This window comes from Stegostoma tigrinum, chromosome 15 (genome assembly GCF_030684315.1).
Source record: "Stegostoma tigrinum isolate sSteTig4 chromosome 15, sSteTig4.hap1, whole genome shotgun sequence".
Taxonomy (NCBI): domain Eukaryota; kingdom Metazoa; phylum Chordata; class Chondrichthyes; order Orectolobiformes; family Stegostomatidae; genus Stegostoma; species Stegostoma tigrinum.
In genome coordinates, this window is record NC_081368.1 from 21451530 (window position 1) to 21470450 (window position 18921).

At 41.7% G+C, this 18921-nt stretch overlaps 1 protein-coding gene across 1 annotated transcript in view; it reads left to right on the top strand.

Moving 5' to 3' along the window:
- The window catches only part of LOC125458633 (monocarboxylate transporter 8), an 85800-nt gene extending 69655 nt beyond the window's left edge, over positions 1-16145 (top strand). Inside the window, exons 4-6 of the mRNA XM_048544053.2 lie at positions 516-659; positions 7076-7304; positions 10397-16145. Of these exons, the coding sequence (XP_048400010.1) occupies positions 516-659; positions 7076-7304; positions 10397-10623 (600 nt within the window). The 3' untranslated portion in view covers positions 10624-16145. The remainder of the gene's footprint in view (positions 1-515; positions 660-7075; positions 7305-10396) is intronic.
- Positions 16146-18921: the final 2776 nt, after the last annotated feature.

Here is an 18921-nt window from a genome sequence, read left to right on the forward strand (position 1 = left end):
GACAGCTTCTGGAGAAAGAAGACTAAGAAGCAGTTTTCTGATTAGCACAAGGAAGCATCTCATCAGGCCCAGTGAACAGGAACCATCGAACTGCTTTCCCACTTTCCCTCCATCCATAATCCCATTTTTGTTTTTTCTGTGTGTGGCAAGTTCATAAAGGATTAGAGTTTTAATTAGTAGAATTACATGCTGACAGTTGATGTATTGTTTACATTAGCCAGAGTCTATTTGTAATAGATAGTAATTCTTGTTAAGTGCAGAAACCTAGTTTGTGCATTCAATCAATCTGGGTTTAAAGACAAGTAAATTGGGGTATTCTGTGTACTTTAATATTTTTACGTTTGTTCTGTTTTGGTGGAAACAGCCATAAAAACAATTTCTTTAGGTTGGGGCAGGGCACTGGGGAAACACCTGCATCAGTTTTATCTTCTCGACAAAATGGTCACTTGTTTTTCAGAAGCCCTGTAGTACCCTGTCTCACTCAGTCTAACATCCAGCTCATAATTTGGCTGCAGGTGAATTTTGTGAAACTTGAGTTCCAAGAAACTAACAGAACTTGGATCCTGCTAGTCTGCATTGGAGCCTCATCAGGTATTGGACGTCTGATGTTTGGAAAAATTGGTGATTGCATCCCTGGACCTAAGAAGATCTTCCTGCAGGTAAATCAGTGGAAACCAAATGCAACAGGGAAGAAGGCTGAGTTAATGTTGTATTCTAAAGTTGTGTCTTTGTCCCATTGTCCATCCTTGAGTGCAATTCAGAGCAGCTGGCAATTAATTAGAGAATTAATTATGTATTTATATATTGGAATGTCATGAGAGCAATTCCCATTTTATTAAACCTGCCCAAGTTGAAGGCACGCCAGCAATCTGTCACCTGCTAAATCCCTCGGGTCAAAGATGTGATAGGGTTACACCTCCTAAGACTAAAATAGAACATCAACTCGGTGAAGAGGGTGAAATTGTCATAGGATCACAGTGTGAAAAGAGGCTGTCCATCATGCCCATGCCAGTCTTTCAGCATCTACCTGTTCTTGTCTCATTTTCCAGCACTTGACCCATAGCCTATGTTATGATATTTGAAGTGCTGTTTTAAATACTTGTTAAATATCTTGAGAACCCTGCCTCGACCAACCTTTCAAGCAGTGAGTTCCAGATACCTATCATTCTCTAGGTAAAATTTTTCCTCAAATCGCTCTGAACCTCCTGCTCCTTAACTTAAAATTGCGTTCCCTAGTTATTCACCCTTATGCTGAGGGGAAATATTCTTCCTTTCCCCCTTATCTATGCACTCATAATGTCTCCCCTCATCAAGCTGTTTCTGCTCTAAGGAAGACATCTCTGGCCTATCTAAGATAACAAGATGTGGAGCTGGATGAACACAGCAGGCCAGGCAGTGTCCGTTTCGGGTCTGGACCCTTCTTCAGAAATTCGGATCCAGACCCAAAACATCAGCTTTCCTGCTCCTCTGATGCTGCCTGGCCTGCTGTGTTCACCCAGCTCCACACCTTGTTACCTCAGACTCCAGCATTGGTAGCTCCTACTATCTTAATCTTTCTTCATAGCTGAATTGTTTCTGTGCTGGCTTGGAGTACACTGAACCTTCATTGTATTGGACGTGCATTCAGAACAAACAATATAACACTGTGACCCAGGCATTAGGGAAGAGCCTGAAAACCCATAGGTCTGGCATTCACTGTTTTTTTGCAGTGTTTAGTGATTTTAAAAATAACTTAACGGGCAATCATCAAACTAATTCAAGCAAGACTAGATTCAGTTATTGATTTAACAAACTCCTTCCTGATACTGAACAACATTGGACCTGAAAGCCAGTGTGATGAGCCTGGTGGTTGAGTGTTCAGGGAGTAGGGAATAGGAAACATGGTGAAATTCTCATGGTGAGTCATTCTGAGAAGCAATGTCATGGCCTTCCTAGATAACAAGTGTGGAACTGGATGAACACAGCAGGCCAAGCAGCATCTTAGGAGCACAAAAGCTGACATTTCGAGCCTAGACCCTTCATCAGAAAAGGGGAATGGGGAGAGGGTTCTGAAATAAATAGGGAGAGGGGGGAAGGTGGATCGAAGAAGGATAGAGGAGAAGATAGGTGGAGAGGAGACAGACAAGTTAAAGGAGTGGGGATGGAGTCTGTAGAGGTGAGTATAGGTGGGGAGGTAGGGTGTCTATGTAAGATCACAAGAAGTTAAAAAATAAAAGCAGGAGTGAACCAAATACTCCTTGAGCCTTTTCCACCATTCAATACGATCATGGCTGATAGTTTGCCTCAATCCCACTTTCACAACCACTAACTGTGTCCTTCGATGTCCTTTAGCACCACAGTGTGGCATGTTCAGAATTATTAATGTGAAATTGTTGGTGAAGCTTTAAGACTTATAATTTCTCTGCTCCAACTCCTACTAAAGTATTAAAATTATAAATAAGGTCAAAGTATTAAGAGCTTATGTATAAGTGCAACATTGAGTGTAATACTAAGCTATACTGATGAGTAAAGCACCAGATTTACTACCAAACGTAATAACGGTGAAAGGTAAAGTCATAATGGCCTCCATTGGTTTTCCCACTGTGGTTTCTTGGGCTATCCTTTGACCATTTCTTAAACAACGATGTTAACATTTGCAATCCTCCAATCCTCCGGGACTAATTCTGTGTTCAGACACATCTGGAACACTTTTGTCAATTTCTCCATTATTCACGCCCTTACCCCTCTCGGCAATCTCGGATGCTTGCTGCCTGGGCCTGGTGACCATGCTACCAGGAGTGCTGCACCCCTTCTTTGTCTGTCATCAGACTGCCCAGTTGTACAATGCACAGATCTTGAAGTAGACTATTGTCACCATTTTCTAACTTGGTAAAGACAGCAACAGTAGATCAGCAAGTGGGATGACCAAGGAGGTCTTAGAGACTAAGTCCAGTAGGCTAAGAGGAAGGACAGACAGGGAGAGGTTATGGAACACAGCAGGACTGGTAGTCTGAAGTGTAATTTTTTTAGTGTGAGGAGTATGACAGGTAAGGCAGATTGATTTAGAGCTTGGATTAGTACATATAACTACGATGTTACGGCTTTTACAGAGACTTGGCTGAGAGAGGGTCAAGTTTATCTTTCCATGATCTAGATGTTTAAGGGGAAATATAGAGGGATATAAAAGAGGTGGGGGAAATGGCATTACTGAGTAGGGAGAATATTATAGCTGTACACCTTGGAAGGCTTATCCAGTGAGGCTATATGAGTAGAGTTCAGGAATAGGAAGGGTGCAATCACTTTGATAGAATTGTTCTTCAAGCCTAGCAACAGCCAGCTGGAGATAGAGGAACAGATATGTGAACAGATTACGGAAAACTGTGAAAACAACAGGGTTGTTGTGGTAGGAGATTTTAACTGCCCCTGTATTGGCTGGGATTCCCTTAGTGCCAGGGATGGGACAGGATTTATTAGGTGCACCCAGAGGGTTTCTTCAAGTGTATGGAAATAGCCTAAACCAGGGAAGGGGCTATACTAGACCTGGTATTGGAGAGTGAGGCTGGCCAGGTGATCGAAGTTTCACCGCAGCAGCATTTCAGGAATCGTGACCATAATTGCATAAATTTTAAGTTACTAATGGATAAGGATAAGAGTAGTCCTTGGATGAAAGTACTAAATTGGATGAAGACTAAGTACGACAATATCAGGGAGGAACTCGGGAATGGAGAATAGGGGCAGCAGTTTGAGGGTAAATCTATATCTCTCGTGGGATTTATTTAAGAGCCAGTTGACTCGAGTTCAGGACCAGCATATTCCTGTGAAAACAAAGGATAAGGATGGCAAGATTCAAGAATCTAGGATGACAAGAGAAATTGTGAGCTTAGTCACAAAGGAAAAGGGAAAAGGAAGCATATGTAAAGTTCAGGAAATTGAAGACAGAGCCCTCTATATAAAATAAAAATAAATCAGGGAAGAACTTAAACAAGGAGTTTTGGAGGGCTGAATGGGGTCTTGAAACTTCCTTGGCAAACAGGATTAAGGACAATCCCAAGGCATTTTATCCGATGATAAGGACCAAAAGGGGAGGCCCACTCAAGGCCAAAGGGGAGAATTTATGCCTAGAGCCAGAGGTCCTTAATGAATACTTTGCACCTATATTCACACAGGTGAAGGATGTGGTGAATGGTGAGTCCAGAGAAGGATATATTGATAATCTAGGACATATTGATAAAGAAAAGGAAGAGGTGTTAGGTATTTTGAAAAGCATTAAGGTAGGTACCCCAGGACCTGATGGGATCTATCCCCAAATACTGGGGGAGGCAAGGGAGGAAATTGCTGAGGGCTTGCACAAAATCTTTGTATCCTGTCTAGTCAAAGGTGAGATCCCAGAGGACTGGAGAGTAGCCAGGTTGTTCCTTTGTTTAAGGAGGGCAACAGAGATAATCAGGAAAATCACAAGCTGGTAAGCCTTATGCCAGTGGTAAGGAAATTATTGGAGAAGATTCTTAGGGACGGAATTTATCCACATTTTGAAAATTGTGGACTTATTTTTTGGCAGCATGGCTTTGTGCAGGGGTGCTCATGTCTCACAAACGTGGTTGAGTTTTTTGAGGAAGTGATAAAGATGATTGAGGGCAGGGGGTGGATGTTGTTTACATGGACTTCAGCAAGGCCTTTGGCAAGGTCCCTCATGACAAAATGAAGTCACGTGATCTGTGGTGAGCTGCTAAGGTGGATACAGATCTAGCTTAGTCATAGAAGACAGAGAGTGGTGATGGAAGAGTGTTTTTCTGACTCTAGATCTGTGATCAGTAGTGTTCCACAGGGGCAGTGCTGGGACCTCTGTTGTTTGTAATATATATTAATGACTTGTCAGTGGTCTGATTAGTAAATTTGCAGACAGCACAAAGGTTGGGGATGCTGTGGAGATTCCAGAGGATACAGCTGGGTATGGATAGGTTGAAATCTTTGTTGGAGAAATGGCAGATGGAATTTAATGCAGATAAATGCAAGATGATGCATTTTGGACGTTCTAATGCAGGAGGGAACTGTACAGTAATGGCAGAACTCTTAGTACTATCAACGTACATAGGGATCTAGGTGTACAGGTCTACAGTTCCCTTTAAAGTGGCAACACAAGTGGATAAGGTGGCCAAGAAGGCGCATGTATGCTTCCCTTCATTGGTCAGGGCATAGGGTATAAAAATTTGGCAAGTCATGTTACAGCTGCATAGAACTTTAGCTGGGCCACATTTGGAATAATGTGTAGAGCTCCAGTCGTGACATGCGCAGAAGGAGAGATTGGACAAACTTGGTTTGTCTTCTCTTGAACAACAACGACCTGATAGAAGTTTACAAAATTATGATGGGCATGGATAGCAGGGATAGTCAGAGTCTTTTTCCCAGGATAGAAATGTCAGTTACTATGGGGCATACGTTTAAGGTAAGAGAGAGAAAGTTTAAAGGAGATGTGAGAGGCAAGTCTTTTTACACAGATGTTGGTAAGTGGCTGGAATGCACTGCCAGAGGAAGTGGTGGAGGTGGATACGTTTAAGAGGCATCTTAACAGGTATATGAATAGGCAAGGATGAGAGGGATATGGATCGCACAGATGCTACAGGTTTGTAGTTTAGAAAGGCATCATGAGTCAGTGCAGGCTTGGTGAGTCGAAGAGCCTGTTCATATGCCATGCTATTGTCTGCTCTTTGTTTTTAGAAGTAAGTACTCAAATAGTACCTCTGCTGTATCCTTTGCTTCAATGGGCAGTTTAACCCTGCTTGCTTCTAATGGGCCCCACTCTATCCTTCACCAATGTTTTACTGTTAATATGTTTGAAGAATATTTTACTGTTTATGGTGCAGCCTTGCCCCATACTTGCCCCATGCTTCCTCCTAGCCTTCATTATTCCAGCCTTAGCCTCTCTCCAACATTCGGATACTCTTCCTGATTTCTATTGCTGTTATTCCTGTATGCATTGTATGTGTCCTTTCTCTACCTTTTTTTTAAAATAATATCCTGAGTTATCTTTGGTTACCCCTCATTTATTTCTCATGGGTATGTATATAGCTTGCATCCTATTTATCTCTCATTTGCCATTCTCCCATTTCTCATCCGTTGTTTTATTCACGAAAATCCATTTTCAATCAACCTGCCCCAGTTCAATTCTTAGGCCTCGAAAATCCACCCTTTTCCAGTCTGAGATCTTAATCATTGGCTGATTTTTATCCTTTTCCAATTTCTTATGTTGTGATTGCTACTTCCCAAATCCTCCCCACTCTGACATCCTCCATTTGGCCTGCCTAATTTCCAAAGAACAGATCCAGCATTGCTCTCTCCTATGGTAGGACTCGAATTGTACTGTTCTAGAAAGTTCTCCTGCACACATTGCAGGAATTTCTCGCTTTCCCTGCCCCACACTTTACCTTTTACCCAGTCTGCCCTAGTTAATTGAAATCGCCAACTATCACATATCTACTTGTCTTGCAGATTTCCGTAATCCAACTACAAATGGTCTTTTTTATTTTGTCTCCACTATTTAGAGATCTATAATAAATAGCCAACAGGGTCAACATTCCCATCCTGTTCCACATAAATTCCAATCACATAAATTCTAATTCGGGAACTGTATCTTGTTCAAGTGCAATGATGCTATCTTTGACCAAGACAGCTAGACCTCCTCCCTTTGTACCCATGCTGTTTTTACTAAAAGGCCTCATACCCTGGGATGCTAAGTATTTAACCCTGTTTTGGGTTAAGCCATGTTTTTGTCACATCCCCCAGAGCCACTTGTGCTTCCAGTTCCCCACTTTTGTTTATGATACTCTTTATGCATTTACATACATACCATTTAAACCCACACTGAACTCTTCCTGGCCCATTGGGAGGCAATCACTTCTTTGTTCACTCGCAGCACTCAAGCCTTCCCTCACTTCCTTTTCCACGTTCCCCATTTTCTCTCTTTTGCCCTCACAGGGACTTCCAAGGCGAGGCCCATTAGATAACCGACTTCCCCTGCCTTAAAAGTTTGAACCCTCCCCCACTACACTATCTACTCTGTCAGCCAGGAGATTAATGCTGTTGTGTTTCCTACATGTAGGTGGCATCCTTTTGGATATTGGGGATTATGTCCATGATGATACCGCTGTGCAAAGTTTTCGAACACGTACTTATTGTTTGTACTTTCCTGGGATTCTGTGATGGCTGTTTCATCACAATTATGGCCCCTATTGCCTTTGAACTCGTTGGACCTCAAGATGCATCACAGGCAATTGGCTTCCTTTTGGGACTTATGGCTATTCCTATGACTGCAGGACCACCTATTGCAGGTTAGTGACAAAAGAAGTGACATTTGTTTCACATTTATAACTGGATAGGCAGATTAAAAATCATGGGAAATTGAGATACATTTGGATGAAAAAGACAGGATGTTAACATTTACTGTTATATGTTTGAAGTCCTTCACCCACATTATTTTTTAAACTTTAAGAGGGTTCCAGTCATCTTTGCATATTATTTATTTAATCCTGTAATTCCCAGGCATCATGTGAAAGAATTCTCGGTCTCTCTGTCTGAAATGCAACCTATTCCACAATTGATAGAAATCAGAGCAAGCACTTGAGTTTTTTACACATTGCTTGTTCACTATTAACCATTAAACCAGATTGCATTTTAAATGGAATCAGAAAGTGTTGTAGGCCAGTCAACTTCTGAAAAGGAAAGCTTTGTTTAAATTTGAAGTGGGATCCTACATCTTATTGGTGCAAATTCCATGGGCACCATTTGTTCACACAGTCATTAGCCCACAGATCAGTTAGTAAATCTTCAACAAAAGGTTTTCTGCCAGGGAAGACATTCTCCATTTGCTATTCACAGTAAAATTATAAAAATGTACATGAAGGATATGTTTACAATTTCACTGAAAACAGCACTTACTAAATTTAAAAATAATTGAAACAATTATATTTCAAAATTCTGCATGTGGATAATTTTTAAATTTAAACTTAATTTTCAGTTGAATACCGATGTCTGGCAGCATCAGTGGAGAGAAAGCAGAGTTAATGTTTCGGGTCCAGTGACCCTTCTTCAGAGCTGAATCTTCTCTGCAGATGCTGCCAGACCTACTAAGTTTCTCCAGCTATTTCTGTTTTTGTTTCAGATTTCCAGCACCCATTGTTCTTTGTTTAATTTTACCACTCTGTGAGGAGCTGTCTCCCTTGAATAAGATTAATTATTGTTCAACTTCCTGAGGCTTGAAATTCCCTGGTTATGGCAAAAGTGAGGCATTTTCAGGAGAGGGGCAGAATCTGGGACATTAGTTGGATACGCTGGAGTTAGATCCCTTTCCAAGTACAAAGTAAAGTTGGAAGAAATGAGGCAGGCAGAAGGTTGATCTAACTTCATGCTTTTGTGTGTATGGAAATACATGGATGGTGAGGCCTAAACCTAGATTGTTAGAATTTTCATTATTTAAGTCCTCTTTGTACTTGACTTAACTAAAGAAAGAAATGAGTTACACTGGTTGCAAAAACCAGAAAGGGGATTAGTAAACAGGCTTTGCAGTTGGAAAAATAATTACTCAGTTCTGCCAAAACAGAACGTTACAAATTGCCTTAAAATGAAGAAATAGTCGTCCTCCCGTCCCTACCTTTGCAGCACCGTTATCATGAGATTCACTGTGAGCACTTTATCAGCGATGGCCAATGAACCTCTCTCACCAAAAATAATTAAGTTAGAACGGAGGAGGAGGGTATTGTTTTGGAATAGTGTGGTTCCTACCTCTGGGTCAGGAAAGTAGGGCTCAAGGCCAATTATGTTCCAGACGTCTGTTTGAAGAGGTCCTTTCTTATATAAAACAAAATTTAAGAAACTTTTGTGGCACAGCAGTAAGCATGTCTACTTTTAGTCCAGCAGATCTGGGTTCAAGTCCCACCTGCTCTGGACCTGGGTCTGAACAGGGTGATTAAGAATAATTATGTGCATAATCTCTTCACTTCAGCAAATGAATTTCTTAGGAGATTATTTTAAAAATTAAACAGGTTGCCAATTTCCTATTGTCCATTTTTCACTACTGCCAAAATCTAATTTGGCTGGCAAGAATCTCTAATTGAATGTGCGGAGATGTTACAAATGTACGCACGCTTCGAGCTGTAAGAATAGTTGGACAGTGTGGGATGGAAAACGGAATTCACTTTGAAACAATAGATCCTTCTTGAAAATTACACAGTTAGTCAAAATAGAGGAACTGCGGAGGTCCCGCGAATGGTCTTGTGGGAACAAAGTCAGAAGTCACACGACACCAGGTTATAGTTCAACAGGGCACAAGATTTATAGGTGGAGAGACAACTAGAAGATAATTCCAGGTAATTAAGAGTGTCAAAAGGGTGTGAGTGGAGTCTTGATAGCTGTGAAGTGAAGGGATGACCTATGATCCAGTTAATGAAGGCAGAGAGATAATTATACAAAAATCGAAAAGAAGATGGTAATAGAGACAAACCAAATGGCTGGCATAAGAGTCACATGACGAGAGTCTCACCAAAGTAGCAAGTAATGCAAAGCTGTACAAACTCTGCCTTAGATAACAAAGTGTGAAGCTGCATGAACACAGCAGACCAAGCAGCATCTCAGGAGCACAAAAGCTGACGTTTCGTGCCTAGACCCTTCATCAGGTCTAGGCTCGAAATGTCAGCTTTTGTGCTCCTGAGATGCTGCTTGGCCTGCTGTGTTCATCCAGCTTCACACTTTGTTATCTTGGATTCTCCAGCATCTGCAGTTCTCATTATCTCTCACCAAACTCTGCCTTAATTAATTTGTACAGTTTTGGTTTGGTGAATCACATGAGCCACCTCAAAAAATTCTTTCTAGAATACTTGTATTTCTCTTCAGGCTGGTTCACCTTTTATACAAAATTATAATGTTGTGTGGCAGGACGGCTTTGTTTCTATTTAGATTGAGCTAAGATTATTGATCAAATTAAACCACAGAAAAAGCTGTTTGTCTTGAATTTGCCATGCTTTTTGGAAAATTCTTCCAACTTGACAGGTACATTTTTTTCATGTTTTCATAAAATTGAAAATTAGCCTGCCTGTTTACATCCAATTCAGCACTCAGCAAAGAAGTGGGCAATGCATATCAATATTAATTTAGGAACAAAAACAAAGTTGCTGGAAAAGCTCAGCAGGTCTAGCAGCACCTGTGAAGGAGAAAACAGAGTTAACAATCGGGTCCGGTGAACCTTCCTCATAAATTTAGATCGCTACAGATTCCTCCAGTTCATGCAGTACAGTCATTACTTGACTAAAATATTGCCAAAGCTGTGTATTTCCAGGTCAAGTAATGGCATATTAAATTTAAGCTGCAGGTTTGATGTTGGGAGTTTAATACTAACTCATCTAATTTCTGGTCTTATTTCTCCATGCAGGAATTCTCTTTGATCACTTAGGCAACTATCGAATGGCTTTTTACCTGGCTGGACTTCCACCGATTATTGGGGGATCAGTTTTGTTCTTTATTCCTTTAATCCACAACCGAATTCGCAACAGGCAAGAGAAAGAAGAGCCTGGTACTGACAGGATGTTGTTAGCTTCTGAAAATGTATTCAATGGGGACATGCTTCCAGGCAACACCAATGCAGAAGTGTCTGCATAGACAATGAGGCCATGCTGTTCTTTCCTACATTCCGGTATGGACCCTTACCAGCACAAACAGTGACAGAGTCATACAGTATGGAAACAGACCGTTTGGTCTAACCAGTCCATGCTGACCACAATCTTAAACTAAACGAGTCCCACCTACCTGTGCTCGGCCATTTCCTCCAAACACTTTCTATTCATGCACTTATCCAAATGTCTTCTGAAAGTTATAACTGTACCTGCATCCACCACTTCCTCTGAAAGTTCATTCCATTTACAAACCACACTGTGTGTAAAACAAAATGTCCCTGATATCTTTTTAAAATCTCTCACCTTAGCCTTGAAATCCCCCACCCTGGGGAAAAGACACCCGCCATGCACCTTATCCATTCTCATGATTTTATAAACCTTCAAAAATCGCCCCTCAACCTCCTGCACTCCAGTGAAAAAAAGTTTCAGCCTCTCCTTATTACATAAATCCTCCATTCCCAACAACATCCTGGTAAAGCTTTTCTGAACCCTCTCCAGTTTGGTAGTATCCTTTCCACAGTAGGGTGAGCAGAACTGAATACAGCATTCCAGAAGAAGTCTCACCAAAGTCCTGTACAACATCAGCATATCGTTCCAACTCCTTTACTCAAAAGGTCTGAGGAATGTAGGCAAGCGTGCTAAATGTGATGCAAACTCCATCATACTGTGGATGAACTATTAGGGCAGGCTGAGGAATGTAGCAATATGAAAGGTGGTCAGGATTAGAGATTAAACCATGTTTGGTTGATGCTATTACAGAAAGACTGATGAAACTGAAGGAAATAGGACATAATAATGGTAGCAAAATGGGTAAGGAAGATGATAATGTACAACAAAGGAAGGGTAATATGATCAAGGAGAATAGGTTTAGGAATAGAAATGGGGCACAGAAGAGATATGCTAGAAGGAAATCATGTTTTAAAACAGCTCAACCACTATATAAAACTAAAAGGCAACAACTTGTTAGAGTTGATGGGAGGACCTTCTAATTGTTTATGCCCCCTTAGTAGGAATGATCAGGAAAGAATATTTAAAGAGAAGCTCTCTTTGCCCAGCAATAAAGCAAATATTACCAGGTACACAACTTACAAGAGTATTATTCAGATTGATCGTTTAATGGATCCTTTGAGTAAAGAAGAGGTAGACGAAGCCATCAGGGGGACAGACCCGAAAACGGCTGCAGGACCCAATGGATTGGGATTTCAGGACATCCAGGCAAATCATTATAAGGATATAACTCATTTAGTCAGATTATTTACCTTGTGGATGAAAACTGGTGTTATTTCTGATAGTTTGAAGAATAGCAGGTTAGTTATTGACACTGAAGGCGAATGATAAGGGTAGTCTTAAGGGATATTGATAACTGGCAGCTCATCACCATTGGGGCCTATCCTACTATGGACTTTTACCAGAATATTGGCGAAAATACTTAGCAGAGCAGTAGAGCTGAATCCAAGACAGAAGGGCTTCCCGGTAGCAACCTTGGGTTGTAATGAGAATGTGGTGATTTTTCAGAATATTATGAAGGGAGCCGAGAAGAACGGGATGGATTTAGCAGTGGTTTCTATTGATTTAGTGAAGGTATTTGATGCAACTGGGCACAAGATGCTTGTTAGAACCTTGGAAAGAATATCCCTCCTGAGAGATTTTATTAAATTAATAGTGAATTTATATATGAATAATACAACAGTAGTGGAGGGATATAACTGTAAGACTGATATTATACAAGTAGCTTGTGGTGTTAATCAAGGCGATCGTCTGTCTGTCATTGTATTTAATATCGCTGTGGATCCATTAGTAAGCACCCTAGAGGAAGTAGGATCGGGCATTACTATTAACTTGAAATGAGAAATTGTTCACTGTACAGCTTTGGAGTTCGTAGACAATGTAGCGCTGGTAAGTGGGTCTCACATGGGGATGGCTCACAACCGTAAGACTGTTCAATGCTTTTGTGACAACATGGGTCTCACAATTAACATCAAGAAGACCAGGGGTTTTCATTTTGTGTACGAAGGTAAAACATTTTTGTGTTGTCATCTAAAGGAACTGAAATTTGGTGGAATTGAGGTTCAGTATATTGTCCCAGGTGAGACCAAGAAATACCTGGACTCTCAAGTGAATCCATGGATGGGCATTAAACTGTCCGACTATGAGAGCAAATTGAAAGAATGGGCAGAGAATTTGATAAGATCAGCCCTTCGCCTGATGCAGAAAATTGAGTTTAAGAATTATTTTATACCTAGGTTGCATCAACATTTTGTCTTAGCAGAGACACCCCAGAATATTTTATGAAACTTGGACTCTTTCATTCGAGGTTTTATCAGGGAAATTTTACATCTACCCCTATCTACATTGGATGGATTCTATATGCTTGCAATAGATATGGTGGGTTAGAGATTTCATGGCTGGAAGTGCAAATCCCATTTGCTGTTTTGAGAAAACATGTGGCGCTTCAATAATCTGAGCATAAGGTCTCCCAGGCATCGTTCCATTTTAGTATGGAGAATAATTTGGATATAATAGAGGAGCTGAGGAAATTAAAGGTAATGCAAGTGATTTGGTTCGCCTGGAGACGCTGGCATACAGTTTGAAGAGGAGATGGATATGGAAGAGAAAAAGGATTTGGTGAGCATGTTAAGCCCAAATTACAAAGTTTGGAGGGGGACAGAGTGGTTGAAATGGATGTCCTTATGGTGCCAGGGATTAGCAGTGAAGTATTTTAAGAATGATATCAAATACTTGAGTCAAAAATGGCCGTTACTATGAAGACATCAAAACTGATTAACACTTTGCTATCGTGGTGCAATTTGTATCTAACCAGAGCAACATGGACCCATTGGGAAGATCTCTTTTTAGTAAGAAAGAGCTGGAGGTGTTAAGCTTCATTAAAGACGCTTCCTCACATTTCTGGATGGCGTCCGTCAGTGAAAAATATATGGATAAAGAGGCATAAGAAGACAATGGAAAAGTTATAGCAGTGTGTGTAAATATGGTTGGAAGACCTTTGAAGGGCCTTAGATAAGTGAGGATACCAGCAAGTTGTGGAAACCAGATTTAACTTTACAAAAAGGTTCAGTGGTAGTTGTCATAGATGTGATGGTGTGATTTGAAAATGGAGAGGAGGCATTGGAAAAGGCTTGGGATGAAAGCTTAACTACATGTAAACATTTACCAGAACAGATTATGGGGTCAATGAATATAGATGTGCCATTGTTTTATGGTTTTGTTATGGGTGCTAGAGGAAAATGGACAGAAACAAGCAGTAAGCTTATGAACTGTCTTGGGTGCAGAATTTTAAGTTTATCACCCGGGAAGTGTCTCATGTTACTATTTCATTGACTGTCAAAATTTTGCAAATCTTTGGTGACTGCTAAACAGGTTAGCAGATGAACGTCAGTTACACTCTGAGGACAATTTTAATGCTTGCTTGGTTTATTTGCATGTTTTACAGTCCACTTATATATATTTATTTATTTGTTGATTTTAAGATTATTTTAATGTTTTATTTTCTTTTAAAGCAGTGGTTTTAGTTAATAAAGGTTGTTTACTTCAGTCACTAGTAAGGGTGGTAGGTGTATGGCATTTGCTTAATATTCACAAAAACACATCGCAAGATGTTAGATAACAAAGTGTGGAGCTGGATGAACACAGCGGGCCAAGCAGTGGTTGGATTCTCCAGCATCTGCAGTTCCCATTATCGCTGAATAAATTTTAACCTCACAAGATGCTAATGTGGGTATAGATGCTAACCGAATGGTTGTGTTACCTTTGCCGTCAGTTCCCGCTCTTGGTGTGCAGCTCTGTGATCAAAGGTGCCCTTTCCCCGTCACTGTAAGAACTAGCTTAGCTCAGCTATATAGAGGTGACCTTTGCCATGTCGATGAGCAATGTTAAAACTCGGCAAGTGCACTGCTATTTTGCAGTGTTTCAATGTAGCCAAATGCCTCCTTATCTAAGCACGGGTTTCTGTGTTCTACGGCACTACCTAATGCCCTATTTTTAATTGTATAAATCCCGCCCTTGTTTGTTTTACCAAAGCGCAATACCTTGCATTTATGCAAATTAAACTCCATCTGCCACTCCTCAGCCCATTAATGCAATTGATCGAAATCTCTTTGTAATCTTAGATAACCTTCAGCATCCATTATACCACCAATTTTGATGACATCTGCAAACTTATTAAACATGCATCCTATATTATCATCCAAATCATTTGTATAAATGACTGACAAAACTGCGCCCAGTGCCAATCCCTGCGGAACCCTGCTGGTAACAGGCCTCCAGTCTGAAAAATAACCTTCCACCGCTAATGACAGTCTGTCTCCTACCTGAAGCCATTTTGTATCCATTTGGCAAGCTCACTCCAAATCCTATGTGATCTAATTCTACAAATTAGTCTATCATGTGAAATCTTTTCAAAAGCTTTACTAAAATCCAAGTAAATAATGTCTACCACTCTGCCTGTATCAATTCCTTAGAAAACTCATTTGTGTGGTTTAAAACATTTTTTTTGCCCATGTGTAACATCAGAATTAGCTCTTGGAACAAGATAATATGCTGAATTTTGAAATAACTCCACAAAGGGCTGGTATCCCATAGCCAAGTCACCCTTTATTTACACATGCATAGCACTTGATGCTGGTCTGGCCTCCTCAAAGCCATCTCCCTGAGTAAACAGAAGCTCTGACACTGCTCCCTGATTGCACCAAGTTAACAGCCCCAATCAGGGAATTCATATTTTGTGAAGTCCACCTGGCTGACCTCATTACAATCACTACATCCCTCCCCCTCTACGTCCAGGGATGGAGACCTGTTCTTGTAGCCTGTGCTGGGGCGCCCTCAGATTGGGTCCGGTTCCTCTGATTCAGCCGTGAATACGGGCAATGTATAAGATTGCAGACCGCCACTTCGGCACGGAGCATCTCAGAAAAAAAGTTCATCCCCTTCTTCAGATGGTAAAAGCATTGAGGCTGCGACATTCACAGTGTCCATCTCAGATTCTAAACTTTCTTGGATGCTGGATGGACAGGGAGAGGCCATGGCTTCCGACAGCCTTTCTGGGCAGTTTTGATGGGCCGCCTATGTTTTCCTGCTGCCCAATTTGTGGGTTTGCACCTTTCATGTGGCCCACGTGCTTGTTTAGGACCACCTCACCTCCCTGAGCTTTGTACATCATGGGACTTGACCTTGCGTCGACCGTGCCTCCTGGTCATGTGTTTCCGTGGTGTTGGCACCAAACTTCATCCCCTGAAGTAAACTGTCTCCCTCGCTTAGAGAAATCTCATGTTTGGCATTGGCATTCTTGATGCCATTTCACTGCCCCGCCGTCTGGGAAGACCAATCTTAATCTAATGCGGAATCTATTCCCCATTAGCAACCCTGCCAGAGCCCTGCCTGTAGTTACATGGGCAGTGGTCCGATAATCAAATAGGAACCAGCACGGAGATAGTAGGAACTGCCGATGCTGGAGAATCTGAGATAACACAGTGTGAAGTCGGAGGAACACAGCAGGCCAAGCAGCATCAGTGGAGCAGGAAAGTTTGTTGTTTCGGGTCAATAATTTCCGAAGGACGGTCACGATGTCAAACTTTCCTGCTCCTCTGATGCTGCTTGGCCTGCTGTGTTCATCCAGCCTCTCACTGTGTTATCTAGAAACCAGCACGGTTTGGTATTGAGTGAAAGTATAGGCTGTTTGTTTAAGGCTGCCTTCAAAATTTGGCCTGCTCTTTCTGGCAGACCGTTGCACAACGGATAGTATGGAGCTGTCCTTATGTGCCAAATGTCATTTGATTTTAGAAATAGATTAAATCCCTGCTGGTAGATAAGAGCCTGTTGGCTCTGACCACACTTCTGGGAGTCCGTTTATTACAAAAGATGCTTGCAGCTTTTCTATCGTTGTCCCCATTCTTGATGAATGAACCCAATGCATGTCCAACCACTTTGAGTGAAGATCCACCACGACTAAGAACGTCAAACCCGTGAAAGTGCCAGCAACATGTAACCAAGTCCAGGGTTAAGCCAGCTATTCCCACGAATGTGGGGGAGCTGCTGATGGTAAGTTTTGTCCTCGTTTGCACTCTGGGCAGTGCCCCACCAACACAGCTGTGTCTACATCTAACCCTGCCCACTAGGCATAATTTCTCACCAACATCTCCATTTTGGAAACCCCTGGATGACCCTGGTGGAGTTCAGCCAGTATCTGGCAGCGACCTTTACTCAGGGTAATCAACCTTGCTTCCCTTAATTAAATGCCTTCTCTGTGGTGACTTAGTCTCATCGCATCCAGAAAGATTTCTAGCTGTGATTTTGGTTTCCCTCATCACCGCCAGCTGTTTTAGTTTTGCCAGGACTGGATCATTTTGCATTCAGAGCCTGATGTTGGCTTTCACTACAATCAGTGATAACTGAATAGCTGCTTCTCACATGAGTCCAGAACCTTAATCTGGAAGAGTTCCTCGGTGTAGGTTCTCAGTCTAATCAAGGTCTATGGGAAAGTTAAGGGTTGGAATCCAGAGCAAATATTGTTTAAGCCTAGTTCAGCAACCACTGATACAGGCACATTGGTGTCAACCTCTATTAGACCCGGGTGACCATTTAACCAGACATTTATTTTGACTGGGAGATAAGCAAGAACTGCCGATGCTGGAGTCAGAGATAACACAGTGCGGAGCTGGAGGAACACAGCAGGCCAGGCAGCATCAGAGGAGCAGGAAAGCTGCCGTTTGGGTCAGGACCCTTCTTCTGAAATATTTTGATTTATTAGTTCTGATTTGAATATTGCTAAGCAATTTAACTGTTCCCAGCCAGACGTCCGTGGGCTTTCCAGCGAGTGCACTCTCCTGGATAATGGCCTATGAGATCTCTTACACAGTTCAGGCCTGGTGATACTCTTTAGCCATCTCAAGTCCGCATATCGGCAGCAACTACACTGACTTGCTGGCCCAGATCTTGAAGAAAATTATAACCATTTGGCTGAGACTTGGCTTTCTTTTGGGTTTGCTGTGTGCTGACCCAGAGTCCTATAGGTTATGTCGCTTTCTTTTGGGTTTGCTATGTCCTGAGTGAGGCAGTGTCTTCACTCAAGTGCTGTCCCCCAAGTTCAGTCAGCCTGGCGACGGTGTCCACTTCCATCATCATACCCTCTGACTCATATGCTCCACTTACCACATTTTCCAATGACAAAGCCACTTATAGTGCCTGTTTGAAGTCCAGTTGTGCTTCAGCTAGTAAATGCTTTAGCATGGTTACATCATTAATCCTACATACTGAATGATCTCTCAGCATCTCATTAAGGGTTAAACCAAAGTTATATGCTTCTGCCAGTCATCTTAACCTTGTCAAAAGTTCTGACATGGACTCCCCTGTACTCGAACTGCCAAATAAATCCAATAATGCCTTATAATTAGAGGAGGCTTGGGATCATAATATTCCTTAACCAATGGTCAACTCTTGAAAGGTTTATAGTATCTGGTGCCTCAGGAAATGTCAGGATCCTAACAACCGAAAAAGCTGCAGCTTCACAAGCTGTCAGGAGAATTACTCATTGCTTATCATCTGCTCCAGTGTCATTTTCCTGTAAAGCATAATACATTGTTTGCACAGTCTTCAATAGCAGGATTGAACAAGTCAAACTTCATAAATTTCAGCATGCCGCCAGAAATGCTTACTCCAACTCAATGTCGACTGTTGCGAACAAATTTCTTTTGGTTCATATTTTTTCTCACATTGCCACTGAAATGATTCTACAGAAGCCAGCAGTCTGTTTCCAAGTCACCGTTATATTTACACATGCTCGGTACTTGACACTGGTCCAGTTTCCTCAGAGCCCATTCTCAGTCTGAACAGGTTGTCTGACACAGAGATAATAGGAACTGCAGATGCTGAAGAATCCAAGATAACAAAGTGTGGAGCTGGATGAACACAGCAGGCCAAGCACCATCCTAGGAGCACAAAAGCTTTTTGAGACATTTCGGGCCTAGACCCTTCATTGGAGAGGGAAGATGCTGCTTGGCCTGCTGTGTTCATCCAGCTCCACAGATTGTTTGACACTCCTGTTTATATCTGTGAGCCAGGGCTCCCTGATGGGTCCAAATTAACAGCCCCAATCAGGCAAATTATATTTTATGAGGTCCATGTGGCTGACTTCATTACAACCCAGAACGGATTTGAGCCTAGATCTTAAGTGCCACACTAAAGTTTGTTACAGACTAGTCACTCTGATTGCATTTCAACACAATAATTTCTACTAGGCAAGTAGAAACTAATCTTTGTAGAATCGACAGAT